Genomic DNA, 26,447 nt, shown 5'->3' on the forward strand with positions numbered 1-26,447 from the left:
TGAACCAAAGTGGCTGTGACATGTTGGGTTAGTGCTCAAAATGAAGGAAAAGGTGGCCCTTTTCTTAAAACTGTACCGTGACTAAAAAAATTCACGCATGCATATATGTCATGATTCATTAGTCACTGGATATTATTTCTTGAATATTCTTATTCATTTGGCTGGATGCACTTATAGTATATGTGATATATGCATGCCACATTTGCACATTACAGATACTCTCTGACCTGGTAGATCACGCATTTTCTTTCATATTTCTATAGGTAGCAAAACAGTCACATGTATTGATCAAAAGCAACTGCAGGAGATATTTCGAAGTGTTTTTTCTTACACACACTTAAAGCCGCACTTTTCAATCCCTGGTTCTCGCATTAGTGGAGTTCTCCTCCCAGTCAAACACATGGCCAGTACGATGTTTGATTTCTATTACATTAATTACACAAACTGATTTCAATCTTTTGTCACCTTTTGCTAATCCTGCAAATTGAGCTTATATAACCGTTTGATTGACGGTCGGTTCAAATTGCCAATGGTCATTTATTCCCCAGCACCACACTCGAATTTCCTTAAAAAACGTCTTCCAGTCACGTTAGAATTTGAATATAACCACAGAGTTCGATTGGCAGCAGCTTCGTGCTGACCGCTTGGCAGTCTGTCAGCGTTTTTGCGGTCGGAAAAAACTAAAAAGTGGCATTTTCTGGAGCGTCTGCCCTCATGTTGCCTGTTTGGTGTCCACTTACACAATGAACGCCGCCATAGGTTGGCGCCCTTTTAAAGGGAGGCTCCGCCTTTAATTGTCTTCATATCATTAACAGGAAGGAACCCAGTGACTGAATTGTTTGTACAGGATAAACACTAGAGCAGTCAATTGTGCCTGCACTATCACTGGTTGTTTATCCTGTGCAAACAACAGTCATTTGGTTCCAGTGTGCTCTCTGGACTTATGCATTTTCTTTCATAGTTCTACAGGTAGCATAAGAGACATATATACACTATAGGGAAAAAGTGCGTGACTAGAGCGAGAAACTGACACTTTCTCGCAATCGGTGAGAATCTCTTCTTATTCTCACCGCTGTCGGTGAGAAATTTTAATCTCCACTGGAGATTGGTGAGAAATGCACACCTTGGCGAGAATCAAGTGAGAGAATAAATTCTCACCGGTGAGAATGGAAATTCTCACTAAGTACAGCGAGAATTGAAATTCACTGGCGAGAATCATCAAGACTCGCAGTTCATTGGCAAGAATCATAAAGACTCCGACCGGCGAGTCTTGATGATTCTCGCCAGTGAATTTCAATTCTCGCTGTACTTAGTGAGAATTTCCATTCTCACCGGTGAGAATTTGATGTCACACTTGATTCTCGCCAAGGAGTGCATTTCTCACCAATTTCCAGTGGAGATTAAAATTTTCTCACCGACAGCATAATAAGAAGAGATTCTCACCGATTGCGAGAAAGCGTCAGTTTCTCGCTCTAGTCACGCACTTTTTCCCTATAGTGATATATATGTATTACATAGCAAAAACAACTAAATGGCCATCTGGAGCACATACTGAATCACATCACACTAACTATATTGGATCTCATTGGACTATAAACTTTTACACATGCACACTATAATACATCTCCATGTACCAACTTTGAATTGAGTTCAGGGATAATTCATTTATGGCTAAAAGACAAAATTTTGCAATCTTGGATATTATTACAAAACAAATTGATATGCACATGGACACTAAAATACAATGCCTGTGTACCAAGTCTGAATGAACTCTGGTCAGGGACAGCTGAAATATAGTTCAAAAACATGAAAATATCTCAACAAAATGGCCACCCAGAGACCATATTGAATCATAGGGTGACAAAAATTCCATAGTACTTCATTTATGTACTAACACTGAACAAAATCATTCTAGGGACAGTTGAGTTATGGTCCAAAAACTTGAAAAAATCGCAACAAAATGGCTGCCAGATTGGATCATATCGTGAAAAAAAATTGACATGTATATATATATACCATTGTACTTTATCTATGTACCAACACTGAACGAAATCAGTTCAAGGACAGTTGAGATATTGTTCAAAAACATGAAAAAATGGCAACAAAATGGCCGCCCGGCGGCCATATTGGATCGTAGCACGAAACTAATCGACTTGCATCTGTATGGTGAAGGGCTCTATCCTTGTGCTAGGTTTGAAATAAATCGGTTCAGGGGTGTCTGAGAAATGGCCACTGACGGACGGACAGTAAGGCCCAATCTATAAGTTCCTGCCAGACGTTGTCCGCAGGGACTAATAAAGCACCTCCAGAGATGGTACACCACAAGCTTTTGACCAGTTCATACTCAGGTCAAATTAAATCGCCAATGATCAACATAAATTTAAATGAAAATAAAATTAAATTATATGTAAATTAATTTCTGTTATCAGAATACTTATCCAGTGACTATCGGGATATCCTTTCCACAGGCTCCTTAACTGCAAGATATAGAGCTTTACTTCCCCTTTAATCCTCCTGTGATTACGTCACAGGACTCCCTAACTCGCCAGTTACACCTGAGTGTTCCTTTTTGTGTCAAATATGCAGGATTCATGTATAATACGACCTCTTATGAATAATTGTTACATTTTATCAACAAAAATAAAACCTAGTCTAGTTTGCATGTTTTGGCACCTTATTTGACAAATAAATCAGTTCTGACAGAGAAACATAGCAAATGCCATACATACCAGCATTCTATTTAAATGACAAGAAACATGTGTGTCTTGCATCAGAAACTATCATTTACTCACCATTTCCTGACTGGTCAAATTTGTACCAACAAGCATAGCATCTTTGGCTCCAGATACAGCGCCTGACCCTTGAGAAACAGCAGCACCTTTTACACCAGATACAGCGTCTGACACTTGAGAAACAGCAGCATCTTTGGCTCCAGATACAGCGTCTGACCCTTGAGAAACAGCAGCATCTTTGGCTCCAGATACAGCGTCTGACCCTTGAGAAACAGCAGCATCTTTGGCTCCAGATACAGCGTCTGACCCTTGAGAAACAGCAGCATCTTTGGCTCCAGATACAGCGTCTGACCCTTGAGAAACAGCAGCATCTTTGGCTCCAGATACAGCGTCTGACCCTTGAGAAACAGCAGCATCTTTGGCTCCAGATACAGCGTCTGACACTTGAGAAACAGCAGCACCTTTGACACCAGATACAGCGTCTGACCCTTGATAAACAGCAGCATCTTTGGCTCCAGATACAGCGTCTGAACCTTGAGAAACAGCAGATAACGGGTCCAGCACAGTTTTCTCCTGTGGAAAGACAACAATTTCATTAGTTTCATTCAACTGTAATTTGATTTTGTTTGTTGTAATGTTAAGTCATGTAAAGCTTGGATCCAGATGTAACGCAGTAGCTGGAGAGATATCCAATGATTCATTGTTTTCTACACGCTGTTATCCCTTCAAATATTTTAGTTGGGGGAGGGGGGGGGGCTTCAAAAACATATTTCAAATACTACATTATTAGTAAATTTGTGATAAAATCTATTATTGGATGGTAACCATAAAATTGACTTAAAGACATATTAGCCAGGGATACATATACGCGATCTAAATTTATCAGTAATATTTTACCAGTATTCAGTACAGAACCATGTATATTCTGTCGCCGTAAAGAGCGCTATACCGGTACAGGCTTGAACCATAAGTTTAACGCAAGATTCGGTGTGGTTCTGTACCTAAAACATGCCAAGAGTTACCTATTTCAAACAGCGTATGTGATTGGTTGTCAATGGGGAAGTTATACGCTCATTGACAAATCAATGGAGTCAAGACAGCAAGGGTTGTTGCTGATGTACAGTGTGTTGTCACTGCTGCAAAATGGCGCTTTTGAGGAACTCATTTCCCATACGAGTTGTAGTGCGAACGAAATGCACTATCTAGATTATCGTACTTCAGTTACTCCTTCACTAGAACCACCTCCGCTAGTAAGGACAGAAAATTGACGAGTATTGGTGATGTTCAGACCAACTTCAAATTTCTGTTCAGTAAAGTCGGCTGCTGTGTACTGGACTCAAACTTGTGGGCTTGCGATACCCATACTACACTACTACTACTAGCCCAAAACGTTCCTCGACGATGGTGCATTTTATAGGTATACATGGAAAGCATTCCACAGGCTAACTTTTCCTATTTTACATTATATTGGTGTTGCACGGGGTTGTGTTGTTTTGTACTCTTTAGCCTTGGTGAGATTAGACGGATTCCCTGAGATGGTCCTACCTTCCGATAACGCCATCATAAGCACCGTCATTAAATTAACTGATCGGTTTCATAGTCAGTCGATGTCTTAGTATCAAATAATGTCATGGCATTTGGCTGCCCATGATAAATTGCAGTTTTAATCTGTAGAAACAGGTATTTGATACATCGAAGTGCCTTGCTCGCCACACCATTGCATACATTCCGAGTGTAGGCTACGTTATAATACGAGATTCGTGTGCTTCACAATTTTATATGCAGTGTGTATGCCTTCAGTGGACTCAAGTTTTGGCAATTTTTGAAAAATAGCGTGAAAAACAAACTCTGATTCTTTAATTTTGACATTTTGACCGCGACCATTACCAGTTTTTTCAACTGTTGTGATCAGAATCAATTTTGGTGGCCGCTAATGAGAGATTGGAAGGTGGACCATGTTTTGATCGCCTTTTTGGAGCTTAGTTATTTCTCTATGGGCAGTGCATATACTGTGACGGACGGGGGCAGTAATTAGTAATAGTAGACAAAGGCAGTATTGATCCATAGTGACATGATTTGAGATACAGCATCAACCATCAAATTTCTAAAAACGAGTGCTTGTTTGTGTGTTTTGAACTTTTAAATTCAATTCTCAATTGACCTTTGAATGCTAGTTTTTTCAGTTGGTGATTTTCTATAAAGTAACCAGGGTATTTTCTAGGTGTCTCTCTTGGTTTTGTGTTAATCTGTGAGTTTTTTTGTCAATGAAATATATGATCAAATATCAAAGTTGTATCCACTCTGAATTATTTAGTGAAATGTTTTTAATATGTGATTATAGATTCTATTTGTATATTTTTATATCTTTTTATTTTTACAATGTCTAGAATGTCCAGTGTATTGCTCAACTGTGTTTCATAATGTTATACCCCAGGAATCTATTTGGTGTTTATGTTGTTTCATCATGAAATTCTTTGATATTTTGGTGTGTTTATGTTGTAATAATTTTTTGTACTAGTCATATTTTTGTTTTGTGAATATTTTTATGTCGCTCATCTTGTGCTTGTGAAGTACAGAACACTGCCATATTTAACTCCCGGTCACTTACCGTCACGAGATCCCTACGAGTTTAAAATTCTCTCACCGTTTTTTTCATAAAGGATTTTATCTCATGCAGTTCTTGAGCCAGGGTAATCCCTGTTAGCACATACTGTTTCATTACAGGTAAGATTAAATGCCGCATAAATGTGTCAGTTGAGTGATGTATACATCAGTTATTATAAAGAAAGCCATTTTATTAGCTTATGATTCTGGGGTGATGAGAAATAGTCAGTTATCTGATTAGGACAAGCAGCGTCATATGTCAGCGTTCATATGTCTTGAATTGAGGTCAAGAGGTCTATAGCTAAATTTAACCAAGTTTACCTGTTGACCCTACCTAAGGGACCACGTCAAAAGATTGATGTCTGATAAAAAACTTAATTCTTTAAGTTTTGCTCCAAACCCTCCCCCCCCTAACTTAATTGAGAATATATTCCCATTATTTCCTTATTGTGACAACTCCATTCATAATTAAACCATAACCAGGATAGAAAACTACACTATCACACATATATGGTATTGATATATGATATATACCCAAATATTATAAAAAAAAAAACATTTATTTCTGTTCATTTCTGAGTTTTCTGGATTTTTCCACAAATGGTATAAAAATATGTAATTTAAAGAATTTTGATTTTGTCTGATGGAAAACTTCTAGGGGTCAAAAACCCCCCACCCCCAAACTTAGAGTATTAAATTTTTTATCAGACATCAATCTTTGATGTGGTCCCTAACAATAATAGAAAAACAATTCAAAATGGTGGGTAGAACTGGAAAGTAGGTAATTATTTTTCTCCATGACTATTGACACTGAAGTAATTGTAGATTAAACTTGCATTACAAACATACACAACAAGAAAACCACAGGCAGATTACAGTTAGTCTGATTGGTCAGTGTGTGGTGTACTTTCTGACTGTATGATCCAGTGCTGTGGCCACAGGACTGAAAACACAGGTGTATGGATTGTGGTGTGTCAGTATTGATTTTACAGGGCCTGAGATACAGCTTCTGACAATTTTTATCAAGATTTCAGGGTGTACATTTTCAGTAAAATTGGCCATTTTATTTGCTAATGGTTCTTATAATTGCATGTGTACACAGGGCCCGAAATTAACTTTTCGTGATAGTAGTCAAGCTGACTACCATTTTCAGAAGTTGGTAGTCAACAGGAGAAACTTGGTAGTCAGGATGTTTTGCACTGAAACAAAATCAACCTCTAGAATGTTGCGAAATTTAGGACGGTTTTGTTCACTGCCCGCCTAAAGTCTAAATCGCAGGCAAGGGTACCGGTTGACACCGAGTCAGCGATTATACCCATATGACTCCCAGTGTTGATGCAGTTTGAAGACGTAGATTTTCGCGTAAATTTTGGAAAAAAAAAAGACCATGCTAAAGAAATTGGATTACCACTCTGGAATCGTGAATTTAGCAATATCAATACAACTAGGGCCCATATAGATATGGTTAATGATACGCAATATGCAGGTAATACTATGTTCTGTGTAAGTGCATCCAGAGTTCCACCAGTAGTCAACCTGACTACCATTTTTCAAATTTGGTAGTCAGGACGGAAAAGTTGGTAGTCAATTGCCTCGAGACTACCGTTAATTTCGAGCCCTGGTACAGTCCTGTAATGCAGGTGCTGGAACAGGCAGAAATTGCAGACCCTGTCACAGCACAGAGTCCACATCACAGCTACACAGCCATGTTCTCACAGCACTTTATACAGACCTGTATAGCAGACTCTGTTACAACCATGACATGCTGTCCTTGCCGACACAAAGTGCTAGGGCCTGTTCAGGGTCTGTTACAGGGAGGGGGATTTTTTTCTCCTGTGTACCAGAAAGCAATATTGTGTGATTCCTATAATAAAGCAAAATACCTTTCTCCATGGCAGGTCTAAACCTTCTCCGTAATTATAGTGAATCTCGTCATTTACATGTATGTCTCTGATGGCAAACAGGCAAAGGTGTTCAGTTCCTGTCATATCAGCAATCTTCTTCACTGTACAATTTGGCTTTTTGTGTTCATCATTGATGTATCTGGCAATAGTATCTGTTCTTGTGGCATCAATACTTAAATTGAAATGATACATACAAAAATACAGTTGTAGTGTTAAACTCCATCTTTTACCTATGAAGAAATATTGGCTGCTTGAGAATTTGTAGTAAAACTAGTGATTCCTAGCAATATGAGAAACGAAGTAAATGACCTAAATTCACTTACTTCACATGTGTAAGTTTGAGATACTTTACCAAAAGGCAAATGTACGTTGAGAAGCTAAATGCAAGTAATTTAGAAACAAAACACAGGTAAGAATTAAAAAATTCTACTTACACCACCTGTTTGCCCTTTTCCTTGAAAAAATACATGTATGATCCATCGCCTGTTCGGTCATAAACATCCTCTCTTTCAGCAGCCTCTTTTCCAGTCAACCTCTCTCCATCATACCACATCAAATAATCCCCCTTTTTGAAATTTCGGACTGCAAACACACCCTTGCCTGTAGGGAAAAAAGAAAAATTTTGTGTTGCTCAGACACTGCACTTCAGATCATCACATGCACGAAGCCATTTTCCCTTCACTTGTTTCTCACATGTTGAGATGAGTGCGAAATGAAACAAAGATAGTGATTGGGCCAAACTTATCAAGCCAATGAAAACAGGTCTTTCAAAGCATGCAAATAAGACGTTGCTATGGTTACATCACATCTCAGGTCAGCTCCATAAGCTGATACTGGGAAGAGAAAGATAAGGCATGGACAAATGCTTCTATTGCAGATTGGCTGGGGCATATGAAGACTGTGTCTTGCGACCTGTCGATGTTGTTTTTGTAACATTTCAGTTGGGGGGGGGGGAATCCCTCAAGGGCGCGGCCTCGGCAGAACACTGTCTAGGTATATATTTCAGTTCTTGTTCAATTTCTTGTTCAACTCCTCAAAACATGTGGAAATGTCAAGTTTCCAGCTTATCAACACAGCCATGTACAATGAACATTGTAATTGTTGACAAATGTCTTTTAGTCTGGACTAAAATTCAAATGTCAACAGAAGGCCATGTTTTCACTAAAATTACAGACATTTCATAGTAAACTGTTACCTCACAGTTTTCTCTAATATAAAGATCATATTTCAGGAGTTCATTTGTGATTATTTTACATTCTGAACTCCTGAAATATGATCTTCATATAAGAGAAAACTGTGAGGTAACAGTTTACTATGAAATGTCTGTAATTTTAGTGAAAACACGGCCTTCTAACCACTGCGGGAGTCATTATTTTCTTTTTGTTTTAACAGTCCGGATTACTTCCAGCGTTATTGTAATACCTTCAAGGAGTTTATGTAAATTTCTGCGCACTTTGTTGCGCATGTGTGTTACGCTATTCCAACGTTAACATGGTTGAGTATAAGCAGTGTACAAAACGTAAACGGGGGGCCAAAGAAGCAAAATACAGAGCTGATGGACGTAAGCGAAACTGCCAAGAAAATTCTGATGAGTCAGATTTTATCGGAAGACGAGGACGCAGTGTTGGGTAGGGACGCAGCCGATGCTAGAGACTTTGTCCCGTCACAACAGAAAGTTAGTTATAGGCCGACTAGGCCTACAAAATTTTTAGAGCATCGAGGGTTGGTCATCTCATCAGTTCCGTTTTTTGCTATGTATGCACCCCTTCAAATGGGTATAAGTCAGCGACGCGTGGGCGGATTCCCCAAATTCTTTGCATGTAAACATTTCATGAATAGACCTGAAAAACGTGTTTTAGATTTTGATAAACACCCCAAAAGTGATGATAAATTGACAAACGTGAACAAAAGCCGATAATTTATGTGAAAATCTGACAGTTCACACTTCAAAGGCTCACTGTGCAGAAACAAAAGCGAATTTCAAAAATCCAAAACACGTTTTTTTCCCCAGTATACCCAGATGTCTAGTGCCGTAAACAGACCACTCAGGGGTGCTGCCAATTCTTACTTATACTTTTTTAAGTGAAAAACTCAAATTCACACGTTTTTGCCTTAAACAAACATACAAATGCATGTTTTGACAATTAAACACAATTTTTACCTACTTCAAATATAGACCAAACAGAAAATGTACCACATGTTGGGTGTGAGGTCCCGCTTTTCATGTGAATTTTTTTATTGAAAATATATGTGTCCAGGAACCTGAGTCACTACCTTAAACACGTTTTAAGGAGTTGAACAAGAAACTGGGAATTGGGTTGGTGTAAGCTGTGGCAGCTAATGACATTTTTCAATAAAAACTAAACCAATCACACAAAAACATTTATCAATGTTTACACAACTGTCAGGCAAATGTAGAACTGTGTGTAAACATTCATATCCACAGCAGTTAAACTGGTTAAATACCAACTTGTTTTCCACTGCATAAATAGTATGTGATAGAAATATGTTAGAAAATGATGACAACTGCAGAAAATATTCTATATTTTCACAATAAGAATTCCCAAAGGACCTTGCAAACAAACTTTAAAAGCAGTCAAACTATTGGTTTCTGGAAATTTTGCTTATTTGAATTCATATACTTTCAGGTTCATCAAATCTTTTAAAACAAGTTTGTTAACGATGTCGTATTGGTGTCTCACCTTTAACAGTGTTTATAAAACGTACTTCGAACCGCCCCTCCTTTGGCAGGTCAGCACCTCTCGTGACACAACTCTGCGCTTGGTCATATGGAGTGATTTCTGGAGATGCCCTCTGACGCCTTGTCTGCAAATATTTTTGTCAAAAAAAAACAAAGAAAAATAAAAAAATACAGCCAAAAATGCAGTGTCCCTCACATTTAACAGGAATTTTTAATCATTAGCATGGTACTGAAAATGAGGAGTATATTGTCTGTGTTTCTGTTCAGTCTTATCATATACCTGATTTTGCGCGCCCGTGTTAACCTATGGGAAAAAGCGCCCTCACAACCGTGCAGTTTTTTTACTTATCACGCCCCGGCCCGGCGTCCCCATATTTGGATGTGCGCGTCGTACTTCGAATCTATTTAAGAACGCCAAAGCGCGTGCAGCCGAATCTATTTCAAAACGCGACAGCGCGTGCATGTGGGGAACCGCATCGCAGAATTTTGTCGGAAACCCTATTTTAAGAAATGTTTTAGAGCTGTTTTCGGAATTATAATGCCGACTTTATCCAGTTAATGTTTCTTTGAGGGTTATCGTAAGTAGAGCGGTGATTATCCACAAATTATCCCAATCAACGTCATTCAAAAAATTCAGAGTTGAAGTAGAGTGACGTTCATGCAGCCAATCCCTGTAAGCACGCACGCGTCTAGAACATTGATACATAAACAAATGACATATCGATCCGCAGAAGACGAGAGTGCTAAGGCTTCCGATCATTTTAAAAAATTGGGAATAAATATTTAATTTTTAAGTCCCACCTGCGTAAACTATCCCTAAAATATTCTTTCAACATTTTAAAAATATTCTATAAAGTATATGATAAAACCTTTACGGCCCTGAAACGGGTTTTGCGGACCTCGGTCGTACGGCTTACGGGCCCTCGCACGCTCGGGCCCTTCCGCCGCACGACCTCGGTCCGCAAAACCTGTATCAGGGCCGTAAAGATTATTATTGCATGTTTCAATTTGGTATACTGGTAGGTCACTTAAGGTCATCTAAAGCCAAATATTAATTAAAATAGAAGATGGTAAGATAATTCCACAAAATTAAGGTACAGGTAGATGTACAAGTTTTAATTTAGAACTAAAATTATTAGCCATTGTCGTAACTTGTACATGACTATTTCACTAAGAACTTATTTCACTATTTTCACTACATGTAGACTCATTCTTCCGCTAAAATAAAATCCAAGTGAAAATTTTTATTTTCTATTCTGTACACATACAGCATCAAGAAAGAGTGAACATTAAATCAAAGTTATGTCCACAGTTTTTGTTGTGAGGAAAAATTAATTCCAGTGAAAACAAAGTATTCTCCAGTTATGGCGGCCATCTTGGACACCAGCTCGAAAATAAAACCTTTCCAGTGGTCAGATTTTGGTAGACCTTTAATGTTATTAAGCAGATTTAACTCTAGAAAAAAACATTGAGACACCTTTTGTTGCAATTTTTTCGGGGTAAGGTGTTTTTTTACAAGTCGTTGTCAATGACGTAGTCCCCACTTGTACTTGGGATATCAGTTATAATGGGACAGGGAAATGAACGTGTGTGGTAGTAGTCTACTGTGACTGTAAACATGTTGATGTATCAATGAATAGGACAGTGTGATTCAATGAATTGAATCATAAAAATAAATCATGTGCATATGTATAACATAGGTCAATGTCTTTGTACGTATGCAGAAGAAAATGTCCATTCGAATTATCAAATAGACATGCATATGTATGATAAAGGTCTATTCATTGTACCAATTTTGAAAGAAATCAGTTATGGCTCAAGACATGAAAAAATTGTATCGAAATGGCTATGGCCAACATGCATATGTATGGCATAAATCAATGCCCCTTTATAAAATTTGAAAGATATCGGTTGAGACATGACTGAGTTCTTGCTTAAAACACAAACAATCATAACAAAATGGCTGCCAGGCGGCCATATTGGATGGTATCACAACAAAAATCAACATGCATATGAATGACATTATTCAATGCCCTTGTACCCAATTTGAAAGAAATTGGTTGACACATGTCTGTGTTCAGGGCTCGAAATTCGTTTTTTTACTTGGTAGTCCAGGTGGGCTACCAAATTTTGACACTGGTAGCCCAGCAAAAATAACTGGTAGCCCATATTTTTCTTTTTCATTTTTTTTTTGCAATCATATTTTTGTTTTGAATCTTTTTGCATCGATAACATAGACACTGTTTTTTTGCATTTGCAACACTTACAAATAAACAAAATCAATTAAAAGCAAACAATTACTATTAAATAATAACATTGGAAAACAATTCCTGTAGATAAATGTATTCATATTGTAGCTGCAGTATATTTATCAAGAATGTATCAAACCTAAGTTAATCACAAAAATGTTTCCCTCTTATCATTTGGTTTGAATGAGTTGACAGACAAAACTACAGAAGTACAAAGACAGGTATTTAGAGAAGCTCTATTCTATGAATCAAAACTTCTTAGGTGAGGCCTGTCCAAAGACCTTGCTTTAATATTTTAAGGTAAATACAATATTACTATACATGTTTTTTTAAACAAAAACCTAACCCAGGCCAGTTATTCTTTGGATAAATAATTCAATTCCATGCATGAACTGGTAATTCACAATTAGTTACAATTATTTCAGTGTTTGGCTATCACAAAGTCATATACAAATTTCCCATTCGATCTATCCACTGTTGATTGTCTAGGATTACAAAATTACATGATAAGTACTAACATCAAAGCTGGGACCACTTCAGTTCATTGTTTCTCATTATTTTGGAATTTTATTTTGCCTCATGATTTCAATAAGAATACTGTAATCATCTTCCAATTAATTTATTAAATTTCAAATAAGATAAAACCAAGGGATCAATACATGTAGATAACTACTTTGAGGTCATGTCTGATTATAACATGCAAATGAGGGGTCAAGTCCTTCCTGCTGCAAAGTCCATCACTGATCACCAGCTTACAGGTTTGAAAATCCCAAAAGTTTAAAGTATTTGTGATTGAATATGATTTTTGCTAAAATGAAAGCTAAATCCATATTTTTTAGAGAGGTTAGGGTCAATATTCAAAGGGCGACTTGATCGTGCCATGCCACTCAGCTCAGCTGTATGCTACGGGCCCTCCTAAAATAATGGTGAGGCCCAGAGACGTCCATGTGTAGTCAAAATACAGACATGAGTACGCGCGCACTGCGGTACACACTATCAAGATCACTGGCTTTTCAAAACTATCCTTTCATCATTTTGATACATTGTATGTAGTAAATAACTATTGCTGATGGTGTTATTGTTCTTTTTTCTCAAAATGTATCAATATATATACAAGCGGGCCACCTTGGTGTTCAGTCAATGTAAAAAGCCAAAGACTTCCAGTAGCCCAAATGGGCTACCAGCTGTGACACTTGGTAGCCTCCAGGCAAGAACTGGTAGTCTGTGGACGCGGGGCTACCAGGAATTTCGAGCCCTGGTGTAACAGCGCTAAACACAAAAAAATACCGCCAATGATACGGCGTTAGTTCACATTTGAATCACTAAAGAGTAAATACATGTACTTATAATCTGTAATTTGAAAACTCCTTGTAAATTTAAAGTTTGGATTAAAATATCTACTGTAAGGTATTCCTAAGATATGCTAAATTTTGCTCTGTGTGAGTTGAGTTGGTTCAGCTATGATTGCATATTTCACTAAACTTACAACATAAATTACTTTTAAAGTAGAGCAATCAAGAAATTTTCCCCAAGATTTTCTTCATTTGAAACTTTTTCTGGACTATCTATACCTATGTTTACATGACCAGAACACCAGTCTATTTATAGCCAGGAATTTCTGTGTAAACATTACTCACAGCTGCCACCTAATTAAATGGCAAATATTGTTTTAAGCTGCATAAAATTTAAATTAAAAATAATCAAGGATAATATCGTCCAAAAACTACACTTTTAATATTTACTTTTCATATATTATGAGAATACTCTCAGAAACCCACAAACTAATTCAAAAGTAAAACCAAAATTAAAAGTAATTGGATTGGTGTATTTTGTAATCAAATATTTAAAACCAAAAAAAATGAGAAAAATTGCCTCAAAGATACATCATTAGTATTTTCGACATGATATTGGTTAGTTACAATAAGGATAACTCTGACATCCTAAAAATTGAATTCCAAGCGTTTGTACTTGTACTTTCGGAGAAACCTATTTTTGACCAAAACTGACAGAAATTGCCCAAAAAAGGTATCTGAACTAATTTTGTCATAAATTCAACAGATTACAAAGATTGCTGACTGGGGCACACATTGCTATAGTCTCAGTCAACTGTGGACACACAACTTGATAGGTTGCTATACAACTGTGAACACACATCTTGTTGGGTTGCTATATTAACTGTGGACACACAATGTTAGGTTGCTATGGGGGGCACACATTGCTATAGTCTCAGTCAACTGTGGACACACAACTTGATAGGCTGCAACATAACAAAAGCTTGGTGAGCTGCTTTTCAACTGTTGACATACAACTTGATAGGCTGCTATACAACGGTCAACACACATCTTGTTGGAATTGCTATTTCGGGGACACACATCGCTATATAGTCTCAGTCAACTTTGGACACACAACTTGATAGGCTAGCTGCTATACAACTGTGGACACACAACTTGATAAGCTGCTATACAACTGTGGACACACAACTTGGTGGGCTACTATACAACTGTGGACACACACAATGTTGGTGGTCTGCTATACAACTGGGGCACACAACTTGGTGGGCTGCTATACAACTGTGGACACACAACTTGGTGGGCTGCGCTATACAACTGTGGACACACAACTTGGTAGGCTGCTATACAACTGTGGACACACAACTTGGTGGGCTACTATACAACTGTAGACACAACTTGGTGGACTGCTATACAACTGTGGACACACACAATGTTGGTGGTCTGCTATACAACTGGGGCACACAACTTGGTGGGCTGCTATACAACTGTGGACACACAACTTGGTGGGCTGCGCTATACAACTGTGGACACACAACTTGGTAGGCTGCTATACAACTGTGGACACACAACTTGATAGGCTGCTATACAACTGTGGACATGTGCACAACTTGGTGGGCTGCTATACAAATGTGAACACACATCTTGTTGGGTTGCTATGGGGGGGGGGCACACATTGCTATAGTCTCAGTCAACTGTGGACACACAACTTGATAGGCTGCAACATGACAAAGGCTTGGTGAGCTGCTTTTGAACAGGACAGTGTGATCGAATTGCATAAAATTAATCATGTGCATATGTATAACACAGATCTTTGTACGTATGCAGAAGACAATGTCCATTTGAATTATCAAATCCACAAGCATATGTATGACAAAGGTCTCTGTTTTTGTAACAATTTTAAAAGAAATCAGTTGAGTTATGGCTCAAAACGTGAAAAAAAATTGCATCAAAATGGCTATGGCCATGTATGGCATAAATCAATGCCCCTTATCAAATTTGAAAGAAATCTTTTGAGACCAGACTGACTTATGGCTTATAACATGAAGAATCATAACAAAATGGGCGCAATGCCGCCATATATTGGATCACATCACAAAAATCAGCACACATATGTATGACATAAGATCAATGCCCCTGTATTAAATTTGAAAAAAATTGGTTGAGACGCATCTGTGTTACAATGAACATGTATGGCTTAAAACACAAAAAAATTGTAACAAAATGGCCGCCAGGCACCTATTTTGGATCATATCACAACAAACCTAACATGAATATGTATGACATAGATCAATGCCCTGTACCAAATTTGAAAGAATTGGTTAAGACATGTCTGTGTTATAGCGCTAAACGTGAAAAAATCGTAAAAAAAAATGGCTGCCAGGCGGCTATCTTTGATTGTAACATGAAACCAACGACGTGCATCTGTATGCCATAGGGTAAGTACTATCCTTGTGCAAAGTTTGAAAGAAATTGACCAAGGCATGTCTGAGATATCTGCGTGAACGGACGGACGGACAGACACACGGATTGAGGGACGCACGCACACACAGACATGACCCAAACGGTAAGTCCCCCAGGACTTTGTCTGTGGGGACTAAAAAGCTACTTCCATAGGGCTTCATAGTGTATGGGCGAGAGCTCCGGAGCCCTTGTAGAGTAAACCGTTGTTGTTGCAGATATGTATGTAATCAATAGATATGCAGATATACAGTCAACAGTATATGTGTTATAGGGTCAATAGAGCAGGATGTAACCGCAGCAAAAATGGTTTGTTCATGTAGCTTTCCCCCACTGACTATGAAGCCCTAAGGAAGTAGCTTTTTCCCCCTGGATTTTTGTTAAAAGGCATAACTTGTGGTTGGCAAAAATGACATGTATTTTATAACCATGCTTTGGAGACTTGGGTGTTAAAATCATGCTTGCCCACCCTTTCCTTTAAATCAGGTGACCGATGCTGTTTGACTTCCTATGACATCCTTGTTTTTGAGGGAGGTCCAATATAATGACATACAAGAGAGTAGATTGTGGATGAAAACCCTTTCTCTAGTCGTGGACGTTTATGGCATTAATATTTTGCAAAACTCAAACATTATGACATTCTATTTATTTTACATTATTTCACTTGGTTTCTTAACAATAATTCCTGAATATTCCAAGATAATCAGAATAATTGCTCAGTGGTTTCTAGTGTCCTTACAAGTTACATGCAATCTTATAGTATTTGACAACCAAACATTGGCAGTCACACAATATACCAAACATTGCAAATTTATTAAAGTGGCGTCAAAATGGTTGTGACCGCAAAGTATTGGCTACAATCAAAACAACCCATAATTTGTGAAAAAATGAAAAAATGTGCTTTTGTTCTTGTTGTAGATATGTTTTCAAAGACAGTGTTCAGTCGGTTACAAAATTCTGAATAAATATCTCCTCTGTGATAAGCACATGGTGATCTATAGCGACACACTGCCTAACTGATTACATGGTCATTCATCTCATATAAACCTAGAGGGGTCTTCTTTAAGGAGGACAAGAGCAGCTTCAAAAAGTGATCAAATACAGTTTATAAAAATACAGTCAATGAGAAGGTGACGCTCACATTTTTGCAGAATGGGTTTTAATACTTATATATATCAGAAAACAACTTGTAGATACAAAATCCAGATACTTGTATGTGACAAATTTGATCAGTACCTGTAATATACATGTAAATACCTACAGCAGTGCCAAAAATCCATTGCAGTGACATTTGTAACTCTTAATTCTGAATTTTAGAATAGACATGTTTCAAAATTTTTATCAAAAGTGAAAAAATATTTATAGAAAATATACTGAATGTAAATTTTGTCATATTTTCAGCAAGATATTGAACAAGACATAATATTTGGTTTTAATTACAAAAATACAAGCTGTTTACAAGTCAAGTTTAAATTAACCTAGGCAATTTATTCTGGGAGTAATATTTGACTCAAAACAACCAATGACCTCCCAAAATACCAGATTTATATTTACAGTTTTGTTTTTGAGATTTATAATGGGTGATTCCAAAGAAAAGAGACAAAAAGAAAAAGTTACCCCCAAAATATAATGTTCCTTTTGTCATGAGTTCAATAACTTAGGGACAACATCAAAAGTTCAATACAAGATGAAAAACTTTATCCCCTTAGTTTTCCTCCTGACCCATCATTCCCTCTATAAAATTAACCAACTTAAACTGAGCTATGCTCCATGATCTTTCTTAGTCCAGTGAATTCAAAGTAAACAAACAATGTATGGGCCAATTTAGAGAACAAAGGAAGTCACACACAACACATCCACTTGCTTCAAAATATAAATACTGGCAATTTTACAATGAAAGCTTTTCTGGGTGCAAAAGGATTAAGTTTTCATATGAAAAATTGAACTTTTGATGTTGTCCCAACACTGTGTACAACAAACCAATTTCAAAGTCATTGTTCATGGAGTGCCAGAGACAAGAAATTCCCCCATGCACAGCAGGAAGTCACTGTGACATCTGAAACTATGCTGAATGTAAACATTCATCAGATCTTTTGTGCCTTACATGGGAAAATTGTAAAAATTGGTCTGCAACCAAAAAATTACCCTCAGATTTGTTTTCTTGATCAAATTTCACTACAAATTGACACCAAATATGACAAAATTGTGTTCTCAGTCTTCATTATTGTCTCGCATCATACCCTAGGTTAGAATAGATCATTTAAAGTCACAAACTGGAAAATTGCCAAAAAATACAAATTTTGGGGTTTCCCAACATTTCAAGCATAAAATTTATCTAATAACATCCCAGGGTACTTTCATATCAAATAGCAAAGCTGTCGGTTAAGCGCTTTGAAGAAAAAACACTGTAAATGATAAAAATTTCCCCAAAAGATTAATTTTGCCAATTTTGTTGTGATATTTACACATGTGAAGGGTAACACCCTTACAAACATCAAACCAAAATTTGAGAGAAATTGGGCCAGCCATTTCAGAGAAGATGAATTTTTACCAAAAATAATGAAAATAACCACAAAATTCAGCAAAAATAGAAAATTCAAGATGTCTTCACAAAATACATTAGTCTGTTTGAGGGCCACCTACATGTAAGGTACTTGCATATTAATTTTCAAAGCAATCTGAACAGTGGTTCTTGAGTTATTAATTTTTTACCATTTTCACATTTTTGAAGCTCATTTGCATAATTTGGGCAAAATCACCTTCATTTGTACAAAATCCCATCTACAGCCCAGGATGCATGTACACACCAAATATCAAGCTGAGACATGCTGCGGTTCTGGAGTTTTTGATGTTGACGGACATACATACGCACGCACGCACACACAATTTACACACATACATATGATACAGACGCCATCATTCACCTTATATGATAAGCTCACATTGGCATACCAAATGTGAGCCAAAAATTGCCCATTCATGACAAAAACTGCTCAATACATGCTCTGAATCTGAATCCTTGGCAATTCTGTGTTTCCGCATTGCACACGTAGTAATATGTAAACAAGCGATTGTTGTTTCTCGCAAAAATCTTGGAAATATTTAAGGTTCCACGACAAGAAACAGACCCTTTCCAACTATAAATTCTCTGACAAATACTGAGATAGGAACCCATATAAACTGTATACTGTTGGAAAGCTTAGATACATGGCACCTTAGCTGCGCACATTTCGTCATCATTATTTGCATAAGGATCACGTGACAAAAAATTCAAAACCTCTACCAACAAGCAGTTTTCCCCTCTTCCTGTGGTAATGCTGTAAGATTTCTGACAGAAATTTATGTGATAAATGTTGACATATGCTTCAAAAAGTGTATCTCGGATCTCTGATGCAAGCCTCTGATCAATTTTCAATCAGGAAAATTGAATCATACCCAATCATACCGCTGTAATCAGTTGCAGAAATGAACTGGCTAGCAGGAACTATATGCAGGTTGAGATGACAATCTGAATGTTTGCCACCTGACTGAGATGTATTTCAAGCAACTTTTAGATGTTTGGAGATCTTGACATGTTTTATATTGGAACAATTTGATTACATATTACTAATTAAATCAGTAGAAACCTGCACACCAGATTTGAAAGAAATCTGACAAGCAGTTTCCGAAAAAATGATTTTTGACCAAAACAGGAAAAATTGCCCCCAAAAGAAATATGCAAATTTCACTGCAATTTGAACAAACTTGGCTAAGGTTATCTGTAGGAACCTGCATACAAAATTTAAAGCAATTGGACCAGTGTTCCAGAGATGTTTTTTGGTAAAAAACTGACCAAAATGGCAAAATTTTCCCAAAAATATCCAATCCTCCATATATCAGAACAATATGACTACATGTTATTTATATCATCCTTAGGAACCTGCACACCAAATTTGAAAGAAATCAGAAAAAAAGATTTTTGACAAAAAAAAAAACAGAAAAATTGCCCCAAAACTACAGTAATGCAAATTTCACCAATATTTAAACAAAACTTGGCTAAGGTCATCCCTAGGAACATGTACATAAAATTTCAGTCATTGGACCTGTGGTTTCAAAGAAGAAGATTTTTGAAATAATTTTGACAAAAAATGGCAAAATTTGCCCGAAAAATCAAATCCTCCATACATTTGTATACCAGCACAATTTGACTATATGTTACTTATGTCATTCCTAGGAACCTGCACACCAAATTTGAAAGAAATCTGACAAGTGGTTTCAGTGAAAATGATTTTTGACCAAAAATGCGAAAAAATTGCACCAAAAATACAAATATGCATATTTCACCACAAAATGGACAAACTTGACAGAGGTCACCCCCAGGAACCTGCGTACAAAATTTTAAAGCAATTAGACCAGTGGTTTCAGAAAAGAAGATTTTTGAAATATTTTTTACCAAAAATGGCAAAATTTGCCCCAAAAATCCTATCCTGCATATATCAGCACAATTTGAAGATTTTTGAAAAAAATGTTGACAGACGACGGACGGACGGACAGACGCCGGACAGTCCACCTATCTCATAAGCTCCGCGTCGCTGACAGCGGAGCTAAAAAGTGGGGAAAACTGAGTTTTGAAAGGGTATTTAAATTCCCTGTCACCTGATTCTTATGTAAACAATGACGGTTATGTGAGCATAGCCGAGTTGCCACATACCTTAAGGCTTTCCAACAGTATATAGTTTATAGGGGTACACATTTCAGTATTTGTCAGAGAATTCTTAGTTTGAATAGGTCTGTTTCTTGTCCTGCATTCTTAATGTAAGTCGAGAAACAGTGGTTACAAACAGTTTTTCAATCATAACCCTGTCAAATTCAGGCTATATTTTACAGTGTACATGTCATTGTGGGATTTATGCTGTTGATCATTATCTGTGCTAGTGGAGGTAAAAAATGTAGTCATCCCGGGTTATGTTTCATCGAGAAATCAAGTATACAAATGTAGCACTCAGGAGAAATAACTTGATTGGGACATTTATTTAAAAAAAGAAAACGTGCATTTATAATAAGTTAAACCTTGGTTTGTTTGAAAAGTATTTTATTTTAATACCTTACTTCAAAAGACCTGTGAAGATACTGTAAACTGCAGTGTTGGACTCGACATTGCTTTGTCTAAAATAACCACTAATGTCTGCAATGATGTTTTATCTGTGTAGACCACAAAGTATCATTCCTCTTTCCCCTCTCTTGCCCCCTCTCCCCCGAAAGAAATTGTTTGTCATGCATCAGTTACAGACTGAAAACCAAATGTAGGTGTAGGTGTTGTGGTTCTCAAGTTTTATATCCTGACAGACAGACTCACAATGGCGTGCCAAATGTGAGCTAAAAACTGCAAATATGTTTGCCATATTTTATGAACAAAATTTCCATTATAGAAAGTTAATATACTTACCATTACACGTGGCTTGCAAGACATTTCAATCTTAAGCTGATTTCCAAACCTATTAAAAACAATAAAATCAATGGTATCAATTGCCTTAGGAAGTTTGTAACTTTAAATGACTCATTCACAGGGTTTTACATCACTTTCACTTTTGGGAGTCCCTGGGACTCCTGGTTTTAGAAAATGGGGGTCCTGTATCAAAATATGGGGGTCCAATTTATATCACAAGAATACTAGTATTTTCTCATTCCTTGTTTTGAGAAAAGAATTGTAAAAATTTGTCGTTCTACCCTTTTGTTGATTTTTTAAGGAACACTACCTCATTTTGTAACTGCAAAACATAACACCAAGGTAATGATAAAGTGGTCATTTTTTATTACTGGTATTCATGACAGCAACATGGAGTATTTTTATGTGTCCGTATAGTTTATTCTCTTTCTAATCAAAAGTCAATCAGTGCAGTTTCAACTCCAGCAGCGGTACAGTCTGTGATATGTTCAGTGTTTTCTCTCGACTGCGAGATTACGCAAATTGCGCATTTTAAGCTGGGTGGTGTCCTCAAAAATTTACTCAAAGCGCAGAAAGAAAGTGCGCATTTCGTTTGTAATGGTGTAAAATTCAGTGGGTGGAAGCACCCATTGAATTCAATGCAGAGTCAGCCTTGACAGTTTAGAGAAACAGAAAATTTAGGCTGATCTTTTCAGCAACATGCTTGTGCACTGCACTGGCACTTGTAGGGCTTCCCTAGTCGCTGACGTCACTATAGCCTAAAAACAAAGGTTTTTAAAGCGTCGCCATCGCGCTAATAGAGAGTTTAAGCAGGGCTTACGAGAACGAGACGAGAACGAGTGGCGTTCGAACGCGTCCTCTCGTCAGCGACTCGTTCACGGGTGTGCAATAAGCGATTAAGCAGAACACGGCAAATAAAGGGTTAAACATTTCAGTACAACCTGACACTGAAAATTTCGAATAGTTTATCCAGCAATAAAATTACAATCTTTGATAAGCGTAGTTCAAGAAAATCGGACAAAAACACAGTTTTAACGTTAGCGATGTGTTCACATACGAGTGAGTCGTCTGCTATCGTCATCGATCGACTTCCTGCCGTTCATCACTCCCCTTGAAACACTTCGTACGCCTTTTCTTTACATCGAATTGGCTTCTTTTTACAGGAATTGAATGATTTTATATCACAGAATAATTCAGAAAAGTATTAATGAATAACGTTGTCAAAATCATGCCTAAAAATGCTCTCGTAATTGATAACGAGAAACTTGCCTATTTCACGTAAAAAACGACTCAGTGACGAGAAACAGGGTGTAGCGTTCCACAAGTTTTGATGACGCGCAGCATGGAATGATGACGTCACATGAGCGTTGTCGTTCTCGTCTCGTTCTCGTAAGCCCTGCTTGAACTCTCTAATATTGGGTGAAAGTGAATAACAAATACGGATTTCGCACCAGTTTTCCATTTTCATTGATGAACACCAAATTTTTGGGTATCGTTCCCCTTTAAATCGAATACACAGCAACAAATATCGTCCCGTGTTGAAATAGTGTGTGTACAGAAACACGTAAACCTGTGTGAGAGTGTTGGCATGGCGCGGCGTGAACGAACAAACCCAGCTGTGACAAACACGGACGGGAGAAGTTCACAGCAAACGACAGAAGCTACGAACAAAACAAATCCCAACACGAACGCGACCCCGCATTTCCCGGTCAGGTTACACCAGTAAAACGGTTCCTCAGTCAAAACGGCACCACCTGTAATGGTCAAAACGGCCCCGCTTTCAATAGTCAAAACGTCATAATGATCGCTTTTATTTTATTTTTTTTGACAATCAAGATTGCAAACCTTGTCTTTTCTATTTCTGTAACTTTCTACATGCAAGATGAAAAATATGTGACGGTAGTTTCTGTAGTTTGCCCGTTGACATGACCCTGTTTACCTTCCGCCCCCAGCTGAACCCCGGTGACCATGGCCGCAGTCTCAAAATTTCACCAAGTGAAAATCTAACTGTCGTAGATATCATTCTTTTTCGGTTTATCTTCACCAGAAGTCGTTCCAGTTAGCAGAATCGGATCGGAATTTACTAGCTGCACGTCACCTGCCACCGAGCACTGTTGTGCTGCTGCTGCCATCTTTTGTTTACATGCAGACGTCAGAGTTTGGCTGCAGAAAGCGTACGTGTGTACGCTTGCAAAATCAATCGAGCGTCTTTGCATGGCACACAGAACCTGTAAACCGTCGAAGTAAAACATACGTGTAGGACAGAAGTATGTTTAACTAATTATTTACCTTAAGTCATCAACCGCGAGAGCCGAGTCGAGTTGTTGGGCCGGGAAAGTGGGGGCAGGTTCGTTGCAGGCCGGGGGCCCGACTTGTCTCGTACACAGTTTCTCCTCACACTCGTAATCGTATTCGGCATGACAAACGTAACTGGGCTGTACCATGCAAGACATTTTCCCGTAAGTACAATCCGTCCCGACTTTGTTTGGGTTAATCCACTCGGACTTGTGATTTTGCAGCTACCGGCAACGCAATGTTAAACCATAGCTGGAGACACTTTCGGGTCACTGCACATGTGGAGGAGTTGGGAGACTCAACATTGACTGGATGTGAAGGCCTCACGTGACTTCATGTCACATGACCAAAATGCGGCAAATATGAACTCTGATTTTTGCGGACGGGGAGGATTTGGAGTAATGTGTATTCTTGACCGCGGAGTGACGTCACTTTCACCTCACACACGCGAGTGAGGTGAAATGGGATTTGACTGTACAGGACAGTGAACAATGCAGAAATTATGTGACAAAGTACAGAACTTAGTGTTTATCATTGACATAATGTTGAAACTTTGAATACTGTTGTAAATGTTGAAAATCCACACTTCAATATTTGTTCTCACGGCAGTGTGACGCAAAAATGACGTAAAAATCCGCAAGTTCCCGGATGTCCGCGGTCAAGAATATGAAATATACTTTGATAGAAAGCGACACCCAAAATAACTTTTCATGATTTGGGTACTATGGGTTTTTTACTAAACAAGGGTTATTAAGGCTGCATTCACAAAAAAAAAGTGATTGGGGGGGGGGGGGGACTAGAGGAATTTGGATTTTAGTCATTTTTTTTTTCAAATCCCCCCTCACTAACCAGCAAAAATATCAGACCCCCCCCTCCCGTGGAGGATAAAAAAATTTCAAGGCCCCTTCAACCCATTTAGCAAAAATACCGTCAATGAGATGAAGACGCTCACATTTTTAAGTAGTCTGTGGTACATATAGGGCTGTGATATAGACTTCGTATGATAACCGACGCGCTTATTTCGTGCCGGGCAGTGCTCTAGTGTTGCCGGTTAGCGACTGACAGTGCCGGGCAGCCTGAGCTTACGAACGACGAAACTATTGACCAGTAAATCGACATTTTGGGGCTTCAGTTTTCGCTTTTTAGGTTTTTGATAAGAGTAAGTGGTCTGTGGTATGTAGATTTGGTCTTCCTATGATAACCGACTCTCGTATTTCGTGCCGGGCAGCGCTGGGCAGTATATTTAGTAGGACCGCATTTTTGGCGCACATTTCCCCTCGACGAATTAATTTCTTATCACCGAACACATCCTGCCTTCGCGAGCGTTGGATTGATTACGTTCCTTTTCTCTTCCGGGTACAAGCTGGCTTCCCATCGAGACTATTTACGTGTCGGTGCGCTCGACATGCTCGATGTCCGACGATCGATCGTGGGGCCGTTTTCTCTTATTACCAGATATGACACACGTACATTTCGCACCATGACTTTGACATCGTGTACCGGGGCATATTGTTCACAGCGCGCTGACTTTCCCGCCATGCCAAACCCAGCGCTGCGAGTCCGGAGCACCAAATTATGAAATCACATTGATTGCAAAATATCCAAGAAAGAACTCTATAATTAAATTTCGTAACACAAACGATTCAAATTGGTAGCGATCGTAAATTTGCCGCTTCAAAATGACCGGCGTGTTGTGTGTATACTATCGCATACACATCATGTAATAACCGTGGACATCATCGCATCATACCTGATCCTAGCCCTGCGTACGATGCTGTGTGTTCCGCTACAGCTAATAGCCCCGCTCACGGTGAGCGGGGCTATTAGCTGTAGCGGAACACACAGCATCGTACGCAGGGCTAACCTGATCCTTGATGTTTCAACATCAACTATGGAAAAAACACACACTTCAGATGATCCCCAAATATACAGTTTATGTTGTGAAATCCGCAAAAAAACCCGACAAGTTAGACTTTTAATTTCGTACATATATTGATAGACAGTTGCTGCAGTTCTGTAGCCCGCAACTCTCCTCGACGATTTTTGTGTGTGGGCGGAGAGGTGGCCACACGAAGGGAACTCCAGATACTCGCATCACTATCGGATCCGAATGTCAAAGACCTAAGATTTCAATGAAGGTTGTGTCACCTAAATGAATTTCACGTTCGAATTGAGATTGGAGAGAGCCAGAAATTGTACATGCAGGTCAGCTGCATGACGAAAATGTGAGTAAAAACTGCAACGAGTTTAATCCTTGCTGACTACTGTACTGGGTTTAGGCACTGTGGTTTAGGTCTTGGGGCCAGGGGTCGGAAGCTATCACTATATTACACAATTCATACAAAAAAACACGAAATATTAAAGAGGGTACTTACCTCCTAGATGTCAACACGGTCGCTACACACACCGGTCTGGAAACCAGCGATTTTTCTTTGTTCCACTCTTCGGACGGGCAAACAAACCATGAATACCCCAGTTAGTTTATTTGGCGATCTTCTGAGAGGCTCAGGAAATATCATTAAATAGTACATAGTCAGTCTCGACAGCCCATATACTTTGATATCAAATGACGTCACATCCGGTCACATGGTATAACGGCTACCCAGCTGACGGGCAAATGCAGACGACGTACGTACGCAGGCCTCTGCGGTACGCCATGTACGTACTCAGTAACCACGCAAAATGCCTGACACTTGTTATGTTCACGGGTGCAAAAATCGATCAAATAGGGATGTTAGTAAGAGATTCTTTAGGATACCAAAGGAAGTTGTGCACAAGGGCTCGAAAG

At 38.4% G+C, this 26,447-nt stretch overlaps 1 protein-coding gene across 2 annotated transcripts in view; it reads right to left on the reverse strand.

The window, feature by feature from the left end:
* LOC139127157 (streptococcal hemagglutinin-like) overlaps positions 1-26,208 on the reverse strand; it is an 85,983-nt gene extending 59,775 nt beyond the window's left edge. Inside the window, exons 1-6 of one of the 2 annotated variants that reach the window (XM_070693077.1) lie at positions 26,035-26,208; positions 21,365-21,413; positions 9,943-10,066; positions 7,675-7,840; positions 7,220-7,412; positions 2,793-3,305 (exon numbers count right to left, since the gene is read on the reverse strand). In XM_070693077.1, the coding sequence (XP_070549178.1) occupies positions 2,793-3,305; positions 7,220-7,412; positions 7,675-7,840; positions 9,943-10,066; positions 21,365-21,388 (1,020 nt within the window). In that variant the 5' untranslated portion in view covers positions 21,389-21,413; positions 26,035-26,208. Of the gene's footprint in view, positions 1-2,792; positions 3,306-7,219; positions 7,413-7,674; positions 7,841-9,942; positions 10,067-21,364; positions 21,414-23,653; positions 23,984-26,034 lie in introns of those variants that run through there. The other variant, XM_070693076.1, reaches the window with a different exon arrangement.
* Between the last annotated feature and the right edge of the window lie 239 nt (positions 26,209-26,447).

This window comes from Ptychodera flava, unplaced genomic scaffold (genome assembly GCF_041260155.1).
Source record: "Ptychodera flava strain L36383 unplaced genomic scaffold, AS_Pfla_20210202 Scaffold_29__1_contigs__length_4469600_pilon, whole genome shotgun sequence".
NCBI lineage: Eukaryota > Metazoa > Hemichordata > Enteropneusta > Ptychoderidae > Ptychodera > Ptychodera flava.